The 20,963-nt window shown below is 52.8% G+C and overlaps 1 protein-coding gene across 1 annotated transcript in view; it reads left to right on the plus strand.

Annotated features, from left to right (window-relative positions):
- Positions 1-5,450: 5,450 nt before the first annotated feature.
- Positions 5,451-20,963, plus strand: part of LIMD1 (LIM domain containing 1) — a 73,192-nt gene continuing 57,679 nt past the window's right edge. Inside the window, exon 1 of the mRNA XM_079933935.1 lies at positions 5,451-7,703. Coding sequence (XP_079790061.1) covers positions 6,317-7,703 — 1,387 coding nt within the window. The 5' untranslated portion in view covers positions 5,451-6,316. The remainder of the gene's footprint in view (positions 7,704-20,963) is intronic.

A 20,963-nucleotide genomic window follows, 5' to 3' on the forward strand; every position in this document is an offset into this window, starting at 1 on the left:
CCCTGTGGCTGGCACATGCCTGCAGCTGGTCTCCCCGTGTGGCGGGAGGCCCAGGGTGTGGGACTGAGACTGGGGAAGGGTGGGCTCCAGTAGCCTGGCAGGGGCTGCACACACAGAGCAAGGTCATGGTCCTAAATCTGGGTCTGGCCTGGGCAGCTTTCCAGGGGAGACAATCATGAGACAAAGCCTCGTTAGAAGCACCAGGAAAGGGCCTTCATCGCAGCTGCTTCTCTCCATTCATGGGACAATTCCATAGTGAAACTTGGGACCAGAAAAGCCTAAGGCTCAGGAAACAGATTTGGAAGGACCAGGGCTTCCTGGCCTGCTTGAGACATTGGTGGGATGGAAAGAGCCCAAAGGAACCTGGGTTCTTATTTCTTCATCCATTTGCCTGGCTGAAATACAAAGATTCTTTTCAGAGCTCTCCCTGAAGTAGCCCTCCAGCTTTAGGACACACACAGCATTGTGTGCAGGGACATTCCCTGTAGCCAAGCAAAAGTGACAGAGAGGCCCTTTCAGTTAACTGCAAAATAAGCAGGGCTCTGTCCAAAGACAGGAGCCCTTTGCCTCCTGGGCCCCGTGGTAATTCATAGGCTGTCTAAGCACCGTTTACTGCCTACAGCCTATTGGATGAGTGTTTTTCAAATGCCGTTTAGTCAATAATTCTTTATACACACTTATATAAAAAACATATGTATGCATGCAAACAGATATTCTTAAGTCCAATATCCTTTATACTTTCAAACACACCTACAATTCTATGTAGTCATACCCTTGACTAGCAAGATATATGATATGCGATGCAGATCAAATATTTGGTACAAGGTAATCAAACAAGATCTGCAGAAGGTTTGCAGTGACATACAGTTACAAGAGTAATAATACAGCTTCCTTTTTTTTCTTCTCTGAATGTGGGTCACCATTAAGTCCAATTAAGTCTTTCCACCTATAGATGGTAACATTTGTACTCCCTTTTTTGATGTGTCTCATGCATTCACTTACCAAGCATTTGGGGAACAGTGCCAGGCACTGTTCTAGGTTCCTGGGATATAGCGATGAACATAATATGCAAAGACCTGTGGCCTTGTGAAGTTGGCATCCTGATGAGGAGACAGCCGTTCACTGCGGTGGCAGGTAGGGATGGGGATGGATAGGGGGGCATCCAGACTCCCAGGGGAGTAAGTGTTGAGTGGAGACCTGAGGACTGTAAGTGAAGGAGTCACGGGGACATCTGGGGAGCAGGTTCTAGGCAGACAGACCGCAACTCTCTTGCCCACTCTAGATACGTTGCACTCACTTGGCAAAAGCCAGCCCTGGTTAGACCCAACTCTCCACCTACTCCACACCCACATCTGTGCAGCTGAACCTCCTCTGGAGAGACACATGCCCCATGCTGGCTGGCCTCGTAGCAATTCAGGCCCAGGATCTGGGGTGGGGAGCACAGAGGAAGCTTCATGCTTCCATTACAAATGCTTCTCCAGCCCATTCACTGTCTCATTCCCCTAGACGGCCAGTTCCCAGCAACAACTCCCTGGCCTCACTCTCAGCTAACTCTCTTTACCTCCTATCCCGCTGAGGAAATTAATCAGAAAAGCTACCTACCACTCCAAGATGCGAACACCTTACATACTTACCCATCAGATTATTGCCCAAATCCTTGCTCTTTATTACCATGGAAGAAATGTGCAGGGGAGCCCAGCCCCGCTTTGCTTCTCAGGCATGCCACTCCCCAAATCCTCCTCTCTCTCTCCTATATTAGCAATTCTCCTTTCCCTGGCCACTACCTCATTCACATCTGCATAGAAACAGGCAGTACCATTTCCCGTATTAAAAAAAAAATTTTTTTTTTTAAACTCTCTCTTAGTGGCACTTTTCCCTCCATTCCACTTTACCCAACAAAACTCTTGTGAAGAGTTGTTCAGATGGCTGCCTGTCTCTAACCTCTCTCCTTCCTTGTACTGTTCTCCAAGTCTTTGCTCAGGGGTCGCTTTCTCAGGGAGACCTTCCCTGACCATTGTATTGAAAATGGCACCCCCTCCATAGGTCCTCTTCCCAGCTTCATTTTTCTCCCTAGCTCTCATCACTTGCTAATACCCTCTATAAGGGATGTATCCATTTTGTTGATTATCTACTTCACCCCCCTACTGGGATGTATGTCCAAATAGGACAGTGATGTCTGCTAATTTGTTCAGCTGTCTGCCACATCCCCAGCACCTGGAAAAGGGCCCAGGGCATCAGAGGTGCCCAGCAATGTTTGTTTGGTGAATGAATGAATGTATGGTAAGGGCTGGGCGAGGAGCGGCAGGGAAATCACTGCAGCCGGAGCAGACTAAGCAGGGGGAATAGGGGAAATTAGGCGGGAGGGGTGGCAAGAGACCCGATCACATAGGGTCCAAGGGGAGGGTCTTACTCTAAGTGTGGTTTGGGACGCTGCTGCAGGGTTTGGAGCTGCGAAGGGACATGATCTGATTGATGTCACTGAGACTCTGGGCCGGTCAAGGTGAAAATTCCACATTTCCACAGTATGCTCGTGGGCAGGCAATTTTTACATCCTCGTGCTCATGAAAATAGACTTCAAGGAAAACAGACTTAAAGGAAAGTTCTGTGTTGCTGATGGCTTTTGTTATATAGAAACGGCTTTACAGGTAAAATAGAATGTAGGACATTTCTCACTCAGCAAAATGCAACACAACAAAACAAAACATTACTGGTAAGCACTTACACAGAACCATCCATGCTCACCTACTTACTGATAGAAATATTTAGCTCTTCAGTATGTTGCTGTGTAAACAGCTGGTGTGCAAGTATTAACACATTTTTTGAGATGTTAACCAACAGACATTTCTGAGCATATGGTACAGGCAAAACGGGCCTGTATTAAATAACCACAGCTGGGATTCTAAATGCTGGGCCCAGAATTTGAAAATGTCTCTGCCCCTTAAGCATTAAACAGCAGCAGTAAAACACCCAGCGGTCTCCTGGCGACGTCCAGCATTTCTAAGTACCCTCTCAGGCGGTATACTATGTGGTCCAATGCTCATGAGATGCCATCTTTAGGAGCTGTTTAGTAAAGGTATAAGGTATTTGCTAAGAGGGGACAAGATAGTCTGGCCAGGAAATATGTGGATTGTGGGTTTAGGTCTGTGTGTTTAGTTGGTGGAGTTGGTGCAGCTGCTTCTAGAATTGCAGTGAGAGTGGGGAGTGAAGTCCACAACTCTGAGTGTTGCAGGCAAGCCAAAATGGGGGTATGGGGGCTTAGAAGGGGACCAAGGATGGTGGGCCCTGGCAGCTGCCAAGCTAGGATGAAAAGAGAAGACTGATTCTAAAGAGGTGCCGGCTGGTGTTTATGGCTCTTGTACCAAGGTCCCAGTTATTACAACTGAGCACACAGGAAGCTGGCTCTGGGCTTGCTAGACTTTGCAGGGGGGTGGCTGCATGTTCCCAGTGCTTCGTTAGCTCCTTCCCCAATACTGAGGGTCAGGCAAAGCGGGCCACAGCCTTCCACTTTGATAGATGTCCTCACCCCTCTGGGCATCAAGGGTCATTGCCACAGTGCTTCTAGGAAGCTCAGGACTTGGGACTGTAGACCAGTGGTTCTCAAGTGTGGTCCCAGCAGCAACAGCATCACCTGGGAACTTGTTAGAGATGCAGATTCTTAGGCTCCACCCCAGAGCTGCTGAATCAGAAACTCTGGGGGTAGGTCCCAGCAACCAGCGTTGAATAAGCTCCCTAAGGAATTCTGATGCGCGTTGCAGTTTGGGAACCACTGATATAGACCAGTTCCAGGCGATGCTGCTGCTGCTGGTTCTGGGACCATACTTTGAAAACCAGTGTTCTAGAAATTTCACAAGCAAATCACTCAGGTAGGTTATGAGTAAATCCAGTTATTAAATAACAAGTATTACTGAATACCTAAGGGCTGTTTAACAGTGATTGCCTCTGTACAAGGGGATTGTGGGCAACTCTTAAAAGTTGATGTATCTCTGTATTGTTCAAAGTTGTTATTATAAACATGTATTACTTTTGCAGATAAAAAAAGATATTTTAAAAATACAAATACCTCTTTCTAGTATAGTTCTTTAGAGTAGTGCTTCTCAAACTTTACTGTGCAAACCATTTAGGAATCTTGTTAAAAATGCAGATTCTGGTTCCATAGGATGGGGGCGGGGAAGGCAGGGCTGTGAGATTTTGCGTTTTCAGCAAGCTCCCTGGTGATTCCAGTCTACTGGCCCACGAACCACACTTTGGATTTACAGAGTACAAAGCGCTGTCATGTGTATAACATTTTTTGTTCCTTGTTACAACCCTGGCAAACAGATTCACTAATTCACTTATTCAACCATTAGGTTCTACAACATACATATACTGGACATACAGATATGGTCTAATGGGGTGGAAAACCAACCAACCACCAAAAAACCCACATGTAAACAGGTAAACAAATATAAATAGTGATCAGAACTGATCAGGAAATAAAGAGGGTGCCGAAAAAGAAGGGCTCTAGGAGGAGGTGATTTTGGCAGTGACAGTAAGGATGAGCCCCGGAGAAGTTCAAGGGCCAGCTCTCGGTAGACACCAGGAAGCTCCTGCAGCTAGCAGGCAGGGAAGGAAGACCCCCAAATCCGGACGGGGGAGGGGGTGGAAGCAGGGCCCTCCAGGACAGGAAGGCCGTGGTACTGGGCCGATTTCAATCCAAATGCGGGGTAAGCATTGAGGGTTTAAGCAGGGAAGTGACTGGTCTGCTATTTGCCTTGGGATCACGCTGGCTGCTGTTCAGGAAATGAAACCTCTCCAGGGTCTCCTCGGAGGTGGTGCAGGGAGTGCTGGGCCATGCGAGGGCGCCCAGGAGTCAGGCCCGGCGCCCTCAGAGTCGCGTGGATCTATTCGGGGGGGTCAGGAGTCCCCTCGTGAATAACGAGCCAACAGGGCACGTGTTTTTATTGCCGCACAGAGGACTTCAAATAAGCGCGCTCCGGGCAACAACATGACTTTTGACCCTTTCAGAGGACTTGGGCTCGCATCCGCGCTTTGCTGGTCACGATGGCATCTTGGACACTTCCCCCTCGGTGCCTCAGTCTCTCTACCTGTCTAGGAGGACTTGGGCCAGCCCACGGGTGACACCCTGGGTCGCCAATCCTGCATCCCCGTGTAGGGGGGAGGGTACGGATGGGGCAGAGGCGGCACAAGGGGCTGGCTTCCCACCCGGGAAACCGAGGCACGGTGGGGAGAGGAGCGCGCGCCCTCCAGACTCCCGCAAACTCCAAGCGGCCCGTCTCGTCTCCACGCAAGCTGTCCAGGCCGCCTGCCAGCCATCTCCACGGAGTGGCCCCCGCCCAGCCCTGCCCGAAGACCGGAGCTGGGCCAGGCTTCTCAGGGGGCGGCAGTGGCGGCGGGGAACTCGGCGCCATCACCGGGCTCGAGCGCTGGAAGAGACGCGCGGGACACACCTCCAGCTTCCCCAGACCGGTCGGGCGCGGGCCTGCCCAGGGGCGCCAGCCTCTGCGCGCGCCGACCCCGCCCCTCGCCGGCGCCCCCGCCCCTCGGCCTCCTCCTCCGCCTCCGCCTCTTCGCAGGCCCGCGACGTGCCCGGCCGGCGACCGAGCTGCAGGGACGGCGTCCGGCGCGCTCACTTCCGCGTCCCGCCGCCCTCCGGTCCGCGCGCGCCCAGCCACCGCCGCCATCGGACAATAGGCCGCCCGCCCGGCTGCCGTGAACTTCCTGCCGGGGCCCGGCCGGCCCCTGTGCCCCGGACCCTGATCCCTCTCCGCGCCGGCCAGGATCGCAGCTCCGCGCCACCAGGGGAAGCAGCGGAGGACCGAGCGCCCGGGACGTTCCAGCGCCTCCCGCCGCCGCGCCTTTGCTCCGGCCCGGCGGGTAGGCGGCCTCTGCGCTCTTCGCTCTGGGCGACTTAACCCCGTCCAGCGGCTGCTGCCTTGTTGTGGGTTTCCGAGTTTGGTTGCTTAAGGAGGATGTGATTTTCCTCCCCCCCCCCCCCTTATTTCTTTTTCCTTTTATGATTTGAAACAGAGAAAAGAACTCACAGCCAGCTCGTACAGCGAAGTGCCACCAGCTACCCCCACGTGGACACCTCCGAGAGGAAAGGGAATTGGAAGCAAACTTGGTCCAAGTGACTTTGAGGCCTTACCCTCGGCTGGACTCTAAGGCCTGGGGTCATGACTCTCATGCTGGGCAGGTGCAAGGCTTTACCTGTCCTGGGCTGGACGTGAGTCTCTGCCCTTCGCCAGCACCTCCACCGGCCCACCTCCACACACTCAATACCCAGCGTCTAGGCTAGGCCCGGACACTTGTCAGCAACATGGATAAGTATGACGACCTGGGCCTGGAGGCCAGTAAATTCATTGAGGACCTGAACATGTATGAGGCCTCCAAGGATGGACTCTTCCGAGTGGACAAGGGTGCAAGCAACAACCCGGAGTTTGAGGAAACACGCAGGGTGTTTGCCACCAAGATGGCCAAAATCCACCTGCACCAGCCGCACCAGCTCCTGCAGGAGGAGACCCTGCCCAGGGGCGGCCGAGGTCCTGTGAACGGTGGGGGCCGCCTGGGCCCACAGGCCCACCGGGAAGCTGATGGGGGCAGCAAGGTGACGGGGGATGGCGCTGCGAAGCCTCCTCTCGCTGCCTCGACAGTGGCCCCTGGGACAGCCACAACCATAGCAGCTGGGCAGCCCTTGTCCCCACCCCAGGAACAGAGGGCCAAGCTGTGTGTCCGTGGCGCAAGGCAAGGCAGCCAGGACTGTGGATCCAAGGAGAGCGTGGCGAGTTCTGAGATGTCTGCTTTCCATCGGCTGGGCCCCTGTGAGGATCCTTCCTGCCTCACCCACGGAGACTATTATGACAACCTCTTTTTGGCAAGCCCCAACTGGGGCGATGAACCAGCAGTGTCCCCCAGCATCAGGCTGGGTGTAGGAAGTGGGTGGTCTGGCACGCCAGGGAGTGGCCCGCCACTGTCCACACCCTCCAGGGTCCATCACCTATACCAGCAGCAGCTTTCCCCGAGCTCCAGCAGGTCATTGCAGAGCAGCCAGGATGGTGCTGTTGGTGGCCACAGCAGTGAGAAGCCAGCTGCTCTTTGGACCACCGCCTCCTCCCAGCGAGTGAGCCCTGGCCTCCCTTCCCCAGGCCCAGAGAACGGGGCCCTACCGAGACCTGCTCAGCCCAGGACCCCTTCTTTCTCAGCGCCCCTGGCCCTGAACCGCTCCAGTCAGGGACCTCTTCCAAGAACAAACTCGGGGGTAGGGAGTGAGGTTTCAGGCATGATGCCCAAACCCACTGTGGACCCTCAACCCTGGTTCCAGGATGGCCCCAAATCTTACCTTTCTAGCTCTGCCCCTTCATCCTCGCCAGCCAGCATGGACAATATGCAGCTGGGTGCAGTCCCTGGGCCGGGTCCCAAGCCTGGCTGTACAGACCCTGGCGTTGGTCCCAAGCTCAGCCTTGTCCATCCAGTGATGTCTACCTTGCCTGAGTTATCTTGTAAAGAAAGTCCCTCTGGCTGGTCCTCTGATGGCAGCCTGGGGCCTGTGCTCCCAGAGAGCCCCGGTTCCCCCAGGGTGAGGCTGCCTTGCCAGACCCTCCTCCCGGGCCCTGAGCTTGGACCCACGGCTGCCGAATTGAAGTTGGAAGCCCTCACCCAACGTCTGGAGCGTGAGATGGATGCTCACCCGAAGGCCGATTACTTTGGTGAGTGAGAGACTGGTGTGATTGCCCATAGTGGGTGATGGGGCCCCTGCATTGGGGCATTTGGGGGAAGTGCCCCCCACCAGGGATGCTGTAGCTCTCCTTGAGTGGCCTGCCTTTGTGTGTGTGTTCCTCTTTCAGCTGCTTCTTCTGAAACTTGAAAAGAAACTTGAAAGTATCCCTAGGCAGAAAGCGGATCTTGCAGCTGGGTGTTACCCATGTGCGAAGGGCAGCATTACTCATGACTGCTCCCCCAAAAGGGAAATGCTGTGATTTTGGATTTCAAAGGTTTTGGGGGTGACTTAGCGCCTCTCTCAGTGACCGGCTCAGGCAGGACTTGAATGGGCTTCTCAGGTCCAGGTACCCTGTGAGTGTTCCATCTGCAGCTGGCTGGGCCAGGTGGCTCTGACTGTTTGAGGACCAGTGGTCGGGCAGGGGCTCTCGGTGGCTCCCTGTGTGTGCGCGTGTCTGCCTGCAGGTTCTGTGTTCAATTGAAGGAGGTGAAACACTGACGTGGAAGGCTTTGTTCTAGAGCAGTAGTTCACAAAGTGTAGTTTGGACCCTTAGCCTGGGAACTAGTTAGAAATGCAGATTCTTAGGCTGCACCCCAGACCTACGGCATCAGAAACTGTGGGGTGGGACCCAGCAATCAGCATTTTCACAAGCCAGCCCAGGATCCTGCCGTTCTGGGAAATTTGAGACCTGTACATTAGGCAACTTCTAACTTCAAACTCAGGAACAGCACCCCTCCCCGCCCCGCCCCCGCTTCCAGCTGGCAGCCAGGTTACACCCACAGTCGTGGCTCCCAAGAGGATAGAAGATGCTTCTTGCTGGTTTCACTCCAACTTGCAAGTTTTGTTTTCTTCTCTTTTAAAGCCACAAACTCTTGGAGACTGCTAGCTTCAGCTTTTTTCTCCTCACAGGGCTTGGAGGCAGCAGAAAAGCAGTGATCTGCTTCTGTTGAGTAATGATGTAGCCGTCTCATAGGAGAGCTAACTAGAAAGACAGCCTACTTTTAGAAGAGTCTGAGGGTTGCTTTTATTTTATTTTTTCATTTTTGAACTCTGCACAACTGAGGTCACGATTTCCCCACATGAGGCCTGTGAACCGTGGGAAGCTGAGTGCCGCTGGGGTGGCAGCTCTGTCAGGCAGGGTCCGGGAAGGCCCTGGACGGGGAGGGTGACCGGCTTGCTCCTTTCCGTCTACCTCATTCTGCGTCAGTGAGTGATTCTGTCCCAAGGTGCTTGGAGGGGTGGGGTCCGAGGCACTCAAGCTAGCACTGTGTTCTCGCTTCTCATGAGAGCCTCGCGGGAACAGCTCTCACACCACCCTGGGCAGTCAGAGGTTGGGGGGACTGTTTACTGGCTTATGTTTTAGGGTACCCTCTTACTGTGAACTGTTTACTGGTTTATGTTTTAGAGCACATAGCACCCTCTTACTGTGAACCATCTCTTCTCCTTTGCAAATCCCCCACTTTGGGAATAATACTTGGCTGGAAAAACTGTGGGTTTTTTAGTTCAAACTGTTGTTGAATTGTTTTCTTCCAGTTTTATTGAGATATAATTGACACAGCATTGTATTAGTTTAAGGTGTACAGCATAATGATTTGATTTACATGCATGATGAAGTGATCATCACAGTAAGGTTAGTGGACATCCATCATCTCATGTAGGTACAAATTAAAGAAATAGGAAAAAATACTTTTTCCTTGTGATGAGAACTCAGGAGTTACTCTCTTAACTTTCATATAGAACACACAGCAGAGTTAATTATATTTATCATGTTATACATTACACCCCTAGTACTTATATACCTTATAACTGGAAGTTTATACCTTTGACTGCCTTTGTTCAATTCCCCCTCTCCCGCTCCACCCCCCTCCCACCTCTGGGAGCCACAAATCTTATCTCTTTTTCTATGAGTTTGTTTTTGAAGTATAACTGACCTCCAACGCTATGTTAGTTCCTATTACACAACACAGTGATTCGGTATTTCTATACATTTCGAACTGATCGCTGCGATAAGCCTAGTTACGATATGTCACCTTACAAAGATACTATGTAGTTAGTGACTATATTCCCCACACTGTACATTTCATACCCATGACTCATTTGTTTTGCAACTGGAAGTGTGTACCTCTTTCCCTCACCTATTTCTTTCCTTCCCTACCCCTGTCCCCTCAGGCAACCACCTGTTTGGATCTATAACTCTGTTTATGTTTTGTTGTGTTTGTTCATTTGTGTTGTTGTTTTGATTCCACATACACATGAAATACAGTATTTATCTTGAATTTTGAATTCAAGCTCATTAAACAACAAAACAGCAGTTTTATTTTTTCAGGGAGGCAAGTTTATACACTGCCTCAGAGCAGAGATACTGGCTAACACTAGCCATTCATTCAGCCCATGTTTATTGAGTGCCTACTTTGGGCCATGGGGTACATAATGAATGGGACGGACAGAAACCCCTGCTTCCCCAGACCAGACAGTGCAGTAGAGGGAGACAGGAGATGAACCAAATAAATAAGCAAGTATGAGGGAGAGAAATAGGAAGAGGAGAGGATGGAGCCTCCGGGCAGGGAGTGGCAGGGAGGTTTCTGGTTTTAACTCAGGTGATCAGGGAAGATCCCATCGAGAAGGTGGCATTGGAGCTAGGCTTGAAGGAGGCAAGGGGGTAAACCCTGAGTCTGAGTCTGCCCAGGGAAAGGGCTTTCCCAGCGGGGCAGACAGCAAGAGCAGAGGCCCCGGGACCTGGGCTGTGCCAGGCAATGCGCTAGACACTGATTAACTTACTCATGTAACCTTAGGAAGCCCATTTCACCGACCTGGAAACTGAAGCTCAGAGAGGTTAGATTATTGATCCCAGGTCTCACAGGGGGGACTGGGTGTAGCTGGGGTCTGAGGCCCACAGTTGGGGCTCCCTGCCCATTTTTGTAACCAGCATTGCCCAGCTGCCTCCCAAGCACAGATGTGAAAGTCTGCTTTATTTATCTATTTATTTTTATGGTTGTTTTTTCCTTCCTTGAGGTAAACTTCCTATAACATAAAATTAATCATTTTAATTAATTTGGAATTAATTTAAAAAGTAATGAGTGGCATTTAGCGCGTTCGCCGTGTTGTGCAAACACCACCTCTATCTAGTTGCAAAACATTTTTATCACCCCCGGAGGAAACCCACCCCATAAATCAGTTGCTCCCTAATCCCCCAACTCTCCCAGCCCCCAGCAACCACCAGTGTACATTCTCTCTCTCTGGCTTTACTTATTCTGGATATTTGATATAGAGGGAATCATATTGAAGTTATTTTTTGACTAAGCATTACATTCACGTGTAGAAAATTCAAAAGACGCAAAAACACATAGCGTGAAAAATGAGTCTCTTTCTCACCCCGGTTTCTAGCCGAGCATCCTGGTGTGATGAGTGTATATGTGTGTATCTCCCTGTGGCCTGCTGTCCACCTGGTGTGATGAGCATATGTGTGTGTGTATCTCCCTGTGGCCTGCTGGCCACCTGCGTGTGATGAGCGTATGTGTGTGTGTATCTCCCTGGTATGTGTGTGTATCTCCCTGTGGCCCGCTGGCCGCCTGCTCTTTCCCTCTGAACAGTGCGCCTTGGCAGTTGTTCTGCATCAGCGCGCGTTGAGTTGGCTCAGTGTCACCCTCTGTGGCCGTGCCCCGGGTCACGTAAGCAGCCTCGTGGTGGACCTCAGAAGGGCCAACTGCAAGGTGAAAGCCTAGCTTTGTGACAGACTCCCGGGGGCGGGGCGGGGGTTAGGTTGCAGGGCTGGGGGCTTTGTGGCCTTTAACTGTTGCCTAGTTGCCCTCCGCAGAGGTCATGCCAGGGACCCCACTGCCCATCGTATAGGAGAGGGCCTGCCCCCACCTGCTTTGGCAGCTGGGCTCCCAGCCACTCTAACGGGACTGGCCACGTGGCCAAGGAGGACGTCTCTCCTCTGAGCACCCGGCCGTCAGCATGTGGCCCAGCCCTGCTGTGGGGCCTTGGACAAACTGTCCCTTTGAGGCCTCCCCACTCATCCACAGTACGAGGCTCTTGGCTGGTTGAGGGGCTCACATCGGCAGATGTCTTTCCCTTCGCTAGATCTGGTGTTATTTGAAAGATTTAGTCTGTCCAACACGCTACATTTATTACATAAGGATGAAATTTTATTTCTAAGTAGAAGAATATCTATTGATACGGGGCTCTTGGCAGAGAGAATCAGGGTAATGTTAACAGTCATCATCGAAGTCGATGTAATCCTAGCCAGAAGCAAAGCAAAGTTGCTATTTGGGTTGTTACCTGGACCCCTTCCTGGGCATTCGACCTGTGGGAAGAGCTTGTGAATCCCTGCTACCACCCTGGAGGACACTTGGCTTTGAAGACACCTCAGTGTCCAGTTATTGATTAGCTTATCACCGAGGACTCTTCTGGCACTTTCCAAGGCCAGGTCTCTGTGGCTTCGGGACAGTTTGGCCCCAGGGAGGCACTTCTTCCCCCTCTTTCTCTCCCATGTTCCTCTGTGGCCTCTTTGTGTCTTCCAGTCCTTGAGGAAAGAGTTAAGAACAAACTCTTGATGCTCCTTAGAGAACACTGTTGGGTCTCCAGCTCCCTGGGCCTTGCGCTCAGAAGATGCCCCCCACCCCACCGTGTGGTTGTTTTCACACCACTGTGTTCCCTGCAGAGGAAGTGAAGAGGCCCTCGTGCCGTTTGTTTACTCTCACCCGTCTTTTCTTCCACGGTAGCCATCTGTCCTCCTCACACTGGTCATCTCCCCCCTTTCTAAGGAAAAAGGACACAAATAAACCACCTGCCACAGGCTGGGTTTCCCGGGAAGCTGACTCTGAGACAGAGTCTAGCGTGCAGGGGGCTGACTAAGGGTGCTCTTGGGACCCTAACTGTGGAGTGAGGAGGAGGAAGCAGGAGTGGGCAGGGAGGACCCCAGCTGCCGTGCGGGCCTGACAAGCCTGGGTCGACCCCAAGGGGGCTCGGGAGCTGGAAAAGCCCTCAGGGCCGCCCCGCGTTCCGCCCCGGCGTGGAGGTGACCGGGCAAGGCGGCTCTGAGTCGCTGACAGGTGAGGCTCCCTCCTGCCCCCGCAGCGGCTGGGCCAAGACTCCTTCAGCGAAGGGATCTGGGTGTCCACCACATCCTCAGTCCCGGGCAGAGAAGACCCCATTCCTGGTGACCTTGGCCATGATTTTAACCATAGTGACATCTGTTGAGCGCCTGTATGTAACCTTCACAGGCAGACTCTGTTATTCTGTTTACAGTTGAGAAGCCAAGCCCGTGACATGCTCAGGACCACACAGGTGTCTGCAGTGGTGCTGCCACGCCAGGTGGGGCTCTGACCGCTCGCACGGGAGAACTAGGTGGTCTTTCGGGGCTGAATTGGATGTTCTCCGTTTGCCCCTCCAGATTCACTCTCCGCCCAGCTGCTGTGGGGGCATCAGTGGCCTCCCTGCCCTTTCCAGGCCTTCTTCCCCATGGTCAGGACTCTGGACCTGCAGCCCCCGGCTCCTTCCCTCCCTGCTGCGTGTGGGTCTGGGGGACCAGGCACTGCTAGTGCCGCCCACGAGAGCCACACTCTGAGGCACCAGCGGGGTGGTGAGGCAAGAGGAAGCTGGTTTCAGGGTCTCTGTCACCCAGCAGGTGGACGGACGGGCCCTTCTCCACCTACATGGAGAGAGAAGCACCTGGCTCTGTCTTTAGTTTTCCTGTCTTGGGTGGACATTCCTGCTGCAGTATTTGAACTCAGAAAACTGCAACGGCAGGCCTGCCTTAGCCTGAGAGCCTGAGAACAAGCGTGACTCCTTCTGGGGATGGTCCTGCCCTGCCAGGGACCAGGGAGCCTGTCACACTTGATTTCATTTTACTAGCAACGCAGGAGGTGAAATAAGCAGTCCAGACAAGGAACCCGTGAATGTCCCATCTGCTCCCTCCCAGTTGACAGTCTCTTCAGCATCGAGCTGCGTGTTGTCTTAATGACCTTTCAAGCACGTCTTATCTGACTTGATCAGCAACAGATGCTTGAAATATGGGGCTTAAGTCCAGCCTTGAATGCAGAATTGAGGGTGATTTTCAGAGCATTTGTCATGTAAAAGGAAACAACATGGGCCAATCCTGTAGAAGAGGGGCCCCTCCAGAATTCAGGACAGGGGCCTGTGTGCACCCCAGAGGCCCTGCTTACCCCCCAGATATCAGGCATTGCAGTAAACCCAAACCAAGTGCTGAAGTAGCAGAAGTGGGCAGAAGATCATTAACTACCTGGCCCTGTCTGAGTAGCTGGCATGACCAAGTGTGGGAACTTCTGCACATTCCTTTTGGAGACATGGTGCCATAATTTGGACCTGCTGAATCCAGGCTTCTATAGCCATGGAAGTAAATTTCTGATCCTTTGGTAACTTCTGTAAATGACACTCAAGAATCCAATTCTGGGCTTCCCTGGTGGTGCAGTGGTTAAGAATCCGCCTGCCAATGCAGGGGACACGGATTTGAACCCTGGTCCGGGAAGATCCCACATGCCGCGGAGCAACTAAGCCCGTGCGCCACAACTACTGAGCCTGTGCTCTAGAGCCCACAAGCCACAACTACTGAAGCCCACGCGCCTAGAGCCCGTGCTCCACAACAAGAGAAGCTGCCGCAATGAGAAACCCACGCACCACAACGAAGAGTAGCCCCCGCTCACCACAACTAGAGAAAGCCTGCGTGCAGCAACGAAGACCCAATACAGCCAAAAATAAATAAATAAAATAAATTTATTTTAAAAAAAAGAATACAATTCTGCCTGTCTAGTCTAGCCAGCGTGCACCCTGAGACATGGGGATTCCCAGCTGTTTAGAAATTGAGTAGCTTATGTGCATGTTTTTTTGTAGGCCAGGTAATCTTCCCCTCAAAACCAGGAAGGTATATATTTAAAATTTTTTCTTTTTCTGTATGCGGGCCCCTCACTGTTGTGGCCTCTCCCGTTGCGGAGCACAGGCTCCGGACGCGCAGGCTCAGCGGCCATGGCTCGTGGGCCCAGCCGCTCCGCGGCATATGGGATCTTCCCGGACCGGGGCACGAACCCGTGTCCCCTGCATCGGCAGGCGGACTCTCAACCACTGCGCCACCAGGGAAGCCCTATATTTAAAATTTTTATTGATATATAGTATACATATATTGTAGATGCTCACAAAGTGAAGACACGCAGCACACAGATCAAAGCACAGAGCACGACTAGCACCCAAGAAGCCCCCTGCGTGTGCCCTCTTACAGTCACCACTACCCGCCAGGGAGAGTTGTGATTTCTGACTGCAGACATGAGGGTTTTTTTTAAAAATATTTATTTATTTATTTGGCTGGGTTGGGTCTTAGTTGTGGCACACGGGATCTTTCTCTTTTTCAGTTGTGCATGCTGGATCTTCAGTTGCGGCATGCATGCGGGATCTAGTTTCCTGACCAGGGATCGAACCCCGGGCCCCTGCATTGGGAGCACGGAGTCTTAACCACTGGACCACCAGGGAAGTCCCCAAACATGAGTTTCTGAGCAATCGTGTGGTTTGAAGTAACTTCTGAAACCTTGAGATAATTAAGAAACCTTTCATGGCAGGTTTTTGGATGGATGGAGAGCGCGTGGCTGATCTGAGCTGAGGCTGGGGCAGCAAGGAGTGGGTGCTGTCAGCAGGGCCATCCAGCTCACTCTGTACCGGTGGCTGCTCCCGTGTGGTCAGTGGTCAGGGCTCCAACACTGTTTTGGTCCTCTGTGTTCTCTGGAGGGATGGACTTTTCATCATATGCTTTAGCCCTGTCCCTACTGCCCGCTCTCCCCACAGGATTTCTCTTCTGAGATTTCGGGGTAGGGGGACGATCAGCAACCCCTACAGTTCATTCAGAGTGATTCATCTGTTCACTGGGTCCACATGTCGGCAAGGCACGCTTGTCCACTCCCCACTGTGCTCTTAGCACTGGGCTTGGGAGGACACTGGAGGGTCAGACTCAGCCCTTGCACTTGGAGTGACAGCCACTCTTCTGTCACCCCGGCCTCAGGCCTGCACTCGGGGTGTCCCCCCAACCCCACCGTGATCACCGGCTTCTGTCGCACTGGCCTTGTTGCCGGTCCCTGAGCTAATGGAGTTCTTCCCCACCACAGGGCCCTTGCCCTTGCTGTTCCCCAGCCCACGTCCTCTGACCAGCACGCTGCTGCCCCCCTGCCATCCCCCTCGGGGTGGCGGGTCTCCAGCTGTAGCCCTGGCCAGTCCTGACAGCTGTTTCCCACGGCAGCTGCCTCATCCCATCAGGCTGTCTTTCTGAGGTTCTCCCTCCTCGGAATGTTTCTGCTCTGTTCCTCTGTGACCAGGAAAAAATGTCTTGTTTTTTCCATCTAATTTTCCTGCTCTTTCCATTCATAATGCAGAACATCGAATTGACCTTTAGACATGACTATTCTTGCCAGAGGTTTTTTTTTTTAAAAGTTATGTTTCTTTACATCTCTGGATCTCCCGCTCAGGAGAAGGAACTGTGGAAGAAATGCAGCAGGTGTTTGGGGGTGAAGCAACCAGGTGTTCTGGGCCCGAGCCTACCAACAGCCCCAGGTGTGATGTGGGGCTGCTTGCTCTTCCTCTGTGCTGAGCCAGGGCCACCTCTGAGGGCTCTTCCTAACCCAAAGTGCTCTGGCTGTGGGTACAATCGGATGCCTGATTTTAGCTGATCGAGTAACAAGGGACTGGGCAGCAGTATGGTCCACAGTGGCGAGAGCCCGGAAAGGTAGAGGGCCAAATGGCCTAGCATCTCATCTCCCTTCCAGGCCTCTACAGAATTAAGAAACAACTTTTTTGTTTGTTTAGTTACAGTTACATTTTCAGTTGTAAGCGGTAGTCATTTTTACTGTAGGTATTCTGGAAAATACATACAGTTAAAACAAGAACCATGGATCACTGACATGCCTGCCACCCTTAGAATAATCAGTGTTAAGATTTTCTGCAGAAAGTTTCCAGTCCCAAGTAGTGGCCGGAGCCCGCGGTGATGCAGGCTGCATGGTGTGCTGTGGTTCATGGCTCTTTGGCCAGATGTAGAAGCGTTTACTGAGCTAGAAGCCAGTTTGCTCTGCGGTGTGTCTGATGAAAGTGAGATTAGGAAGGACTGAAGATTTCCTGTAGGAAACAACCACACATGGGGAGCCACTGATATTACGGGGGTCACCCACCCTAGAGCCCTTTTCTTAAAAAATAAATTTATTTTATTTACTTATTTATTTATTTTTGGATGCATTGCGTCTTCGTAGCTGTGTGCGGGCTTTCTCTAGTTGCAGCGAGCAGGGGCTACTCTTCGTTGCGGCGCGTGGGCTTCTCATTGCGGTGGCTTCTTTTGTTGTGGAGCACGGGCTCTAGGCACGTGGGCTTCAGTAGTTGTGGCATGAGGGCTCAGTAGTTGTGGCTCTCACGGGCTTAGTTGCTCTGCGGCATGTGGGATCTTCCCGGATCAGGGATCGAGCCCGTGTCCCCTGCATTGGCAGGTGGATTCTTAACCACTGCAGCACCAGGGAAGTCCCTCTAGAGGCCTCTTGAGACTCTCATTCTAATTAAACTTGGGGTCCCTAGTGTGGGGGATAGCTGGGAGCACTGGCCATGGGGCTCACTGAGCTTGTTTTTGTTAGCATATCCCAGGACATCTCTCAGGGCTCTTGCGGTACCCTCAGCGTTTCTGGGTCTCAGGCTTGAAATGGGACAGTGGCCTTGGGGCCTGGCACTGTCAGGGCCCCAGATCGTGGGGCTGGGTGGTTGTCTGTTGAAGGGATGGAGGGGCCTCAGTTAGGGCGTGGAGGGGGAAGAGGAAGAGATGTTTAGCCGGGGTTACAGCTCTGAGATAGTTATGCTAAAATTTATTGAGCAGGTTGCTCTGTGTCAGGCACTTTGCTAATCATCTCACGCGCATTAACTTGTTTAATCCTCCCAACAACTCTTTTTTATGATCCCCATTTTATAGACGGGGAAGCTGAGGTACACAGAACAGAACCTAAGTAACCTGCCTAATGCATTTATGAAGGAGCTTTGCTGAGTCCAGGATACTGACCGCCGTGCTGCGCTGGCTCGGAGCTCCTGGGAGCACAGTGGCTTTCTGACAAAGGGACCCCAAAGGGCATTGTGGCTATGAGTAAATCAGGCCTGAGGTCTCCCGCTTCTCTGGTGGAGCAATGAGGAGGCAGGCCGTGGATGGCTGCCCAAGCTGGGTAGAGGGGCGGATCCCACTCTTGCGGCTAGGGGTGCACCCAGGTTCATCTTCAGGTCAGGAGCCTGAGCTTGTACTGGCCCCTCCCTGCCGGGCAGTGACAGAATCGTGGAGGCTCAGAGGCACATACATGGGCTGCGTAGGGGCTTTGACTGCCCACAGCCCCTTGACTTTTCCTGTTCCCCTGAAGGGTGTTGGTCAGGGCGAGCGGGCCATGCCCTCAGGGGTGCCTGTGTGACACCCCCAAGGGTTGTGGGCAAGGGCAGGGGTGTGCCAGCCCACACTTTCCTTGGGGGCAGCTAGGATGCCTTGGTCTAAGGGTCAGTATCAACCCCAGGCCGTGTGCGGAGATGCTCAGAACCCAGCGTTGGATGAAACTACGCTCAGAGTCCATCTGGCAAACCGAACAGAAACCTTACCCTAAAACCAAACAGGCCTCCAAAAGTTCCCAGGCGTGTTAACTGCAGGGTAGTACTTGTCACCAAATATTTATATCCATTTCGGGTTTTGTTTTTCATCTGTCCCCTCCCAGGGAAGCCAGCTGGACACAGAATCTCAGGGTCACGCTGGAAGGCTGGAGGCTCTCTGCCTGAGTGTTTCCGAGGGAGTATTTTAGATCCAGGTTATTTTTAAATTTTGAGAGCCACGGTGTTTAGACTTGGCCAAGTTCTTCCCTCATCTGTTTTGTTCTGTAGTTCGTCTCTGTGTGTCCCAGGGGAGCGTGGTCCGGTTACTCCCGGTCACTGGAAGTTGGTCAGGAGCGTATCAGGGCCTCTACCTTCCTTCCCCCACACATGTCTTTGTAACATATTGAAAGTTCTGGAAGCCTGCCATGATGCTGTCTGTCATTCAAGAGGAGGGGACTTCAGTTCAGCGTGGGTCTGTCCTGCCGCTGATCCTGGGAGGTGTGGTGACCCAGGTCATTCAGGACGTCGTGGACAAGGCCCCCGTCTTATAATGCAGGCCCTGAGTCGGGGTGAACCCATCACAGCAGGCTCTGGGCCCAACTGCATGTGACGGTCACCTCAGCACGATCAGACAGTAGCAGATTGGCCTTTTGCTGCCTAGAGCCTGACAGTGGCTTCCCTGTTCTCCCAAACCTCCCCATGAGCTGAATTAATGGTTTCCCTTCAGCGGAGTGGAGCCGAGTCGTGGCCATGTTTGCTCACATGACGATCAGGGCTGGCCCCAAGGAGCCGGGTAGAGGTTTCCCATCTGCTGAAACATCGCCTGTCCTGTTCCCCTCTCCGGCTCCTTACTTTACATTGCTTCCTGCTGGTGCAGTAAGATAGTGAATTTAGAGAGAGACGGATTTCAGGGCTGGGCCCCAGGGCGTTTGCTGACAGAGTTATTGTCAGATGGAACATGCTGGCAGCAGGCTCGGCAAGATGCAGGCCTGCCTGGCGATGCTTGAGGGCTGTGCCGGCTTGGACACCCTGCTTCGCTTTGCTGCCCTTGGTTTCCTCACCTGACACGGACTGGAGGTCCTGTGCTCCTTCTACTTCTGTTTCCTTTCCTGTGCTCCGAGCCTCCAGAGCCGCTTTTGGATTCAGGGCTGTTGCCTGGGAGGAGACTCCTGGCTGTGAGGATGACAGTGTTGGGAAGCAGGACCCGCTTCAGACACTGTATGGGAGGCATGCGGGCATCAGTTGAGTGGAAGCTGGTGCCTCATTGGCTTGCAGAGAAACCAGCAACAGAGCGCAGAAGCCCAGGGAGGGAAGACATGGAAAACAACAGACACGCCCCAGGCAGCAGGCCAGTGGGTGGTGATGGCAGGCGCTTCTGGTTGGCCCACCAGGTCCCTCCGTGAGATCATGTCCCAGCAGAGGTGACTCCAAAAGGCCCTTCTCCCACTAATAATGCTTGGTCATCGGCCTTGCTCATGAACTCAGAACTCTATTCTTTTGGGGAAAAAAATGGATACTCTATGATAAAGCAGCCCTTAAGAAATAAGGAAAGTGAGGAAATAAAACCAAACACTGATTTAGTGATAAGATTCAATACACAAAACACGGGGCCTGGTCTATACAAGTTACTCGTGAACTATTTGTTGAATGAATGAATCATGGCGTGTACTTCTAATGTTATGCAATCAGAGTAAAAAATCAGAATGTTTTAGTTACAATGCGGGTGGGCTGAGACGCAGTGGATGCTACAGACACAGTTTCTCTGTCACTTGTTCCCGGTGGTAGCTGTGACGCGCTGTGCTGATATCTGTGCTACCCCGTCTGAGTAGAAGGATGAACTTATTGGGCAAGGACTTGGGTGACATGGCCGGTGGCAGGTGGGCCAGTCTGTAAGCCTGGAGAAGTCCTGTTCCCCAGGGCAAATTGAGACGTGACCACGTGGTGAGGAGGAGGGGATTTCGGTAGGACAGCGTGGAACCTGGGTGCATCTCTGGACGGTTTCCTGTCTTGCTTGGCTGGGTAGAGCTTTGGAGGCAGTCCTGAAGCAGGGGTTGTGGGCGTGAACCTTGAGTGGGGCACTGACTTTCCGGCCAGGTTCCCAAGGCTCTCACCGACCCCAGCCCCAGTCCTACCCAGACCCTTCCCCCACCTCTGTCCATCACCACTTCCAGTTCCAAGCCCAAATAGCATATTCCCTCAAGAGCCATTATGGATCACCTACTGTATACAAGAGACTGGATTAGAATTTGTGGGGCTTCTTTTGTGCCAGACTTATTGCCTGGCCCTCTGCTGGGTGTGGGGTGTCTGTGCTGGTCACTGTTGTACCCCCAGGGCCTAGAGCAGTGCCTGGCATACAGTAGATGCTCAGTATGTACTTGAACAAATGGTGAACGCCCCGGCCAGTGGAGGGAAGGCATGTTCCCTGACGCCCTCCTGAGTGGCAGTGCTTTGAGTGGGGTGTTACCCCTGTGGTGGGCACACAGCGCCAGGCTGGCTGTCCACGTCCCTCACCCTGACTGGTAGTTACTCGGAAGAGCTTTCCTATGTGTGTAGAAGGTGTCTCGGGTAGCTGAGGAGTGGGGGCCCGGAAGAGGTTGGGATGCCAGCTTTGTCTGGGTGGAAACTTCACCGAGCTCCAGGGACCAAGCTGAGCAGAGTC

Source organism: Stenella coeruleoalba, assembly GCF_951394435.1.
Source record: "Stenella coeruleoalba genome assembly, chromosome: 10".
Lineage (NCBI taxonomy): Eukaryota > Metazoa > Chordata > Mammalia > Artiodactyla > Delphinidae > Stenella > Stenella coeruleoalba.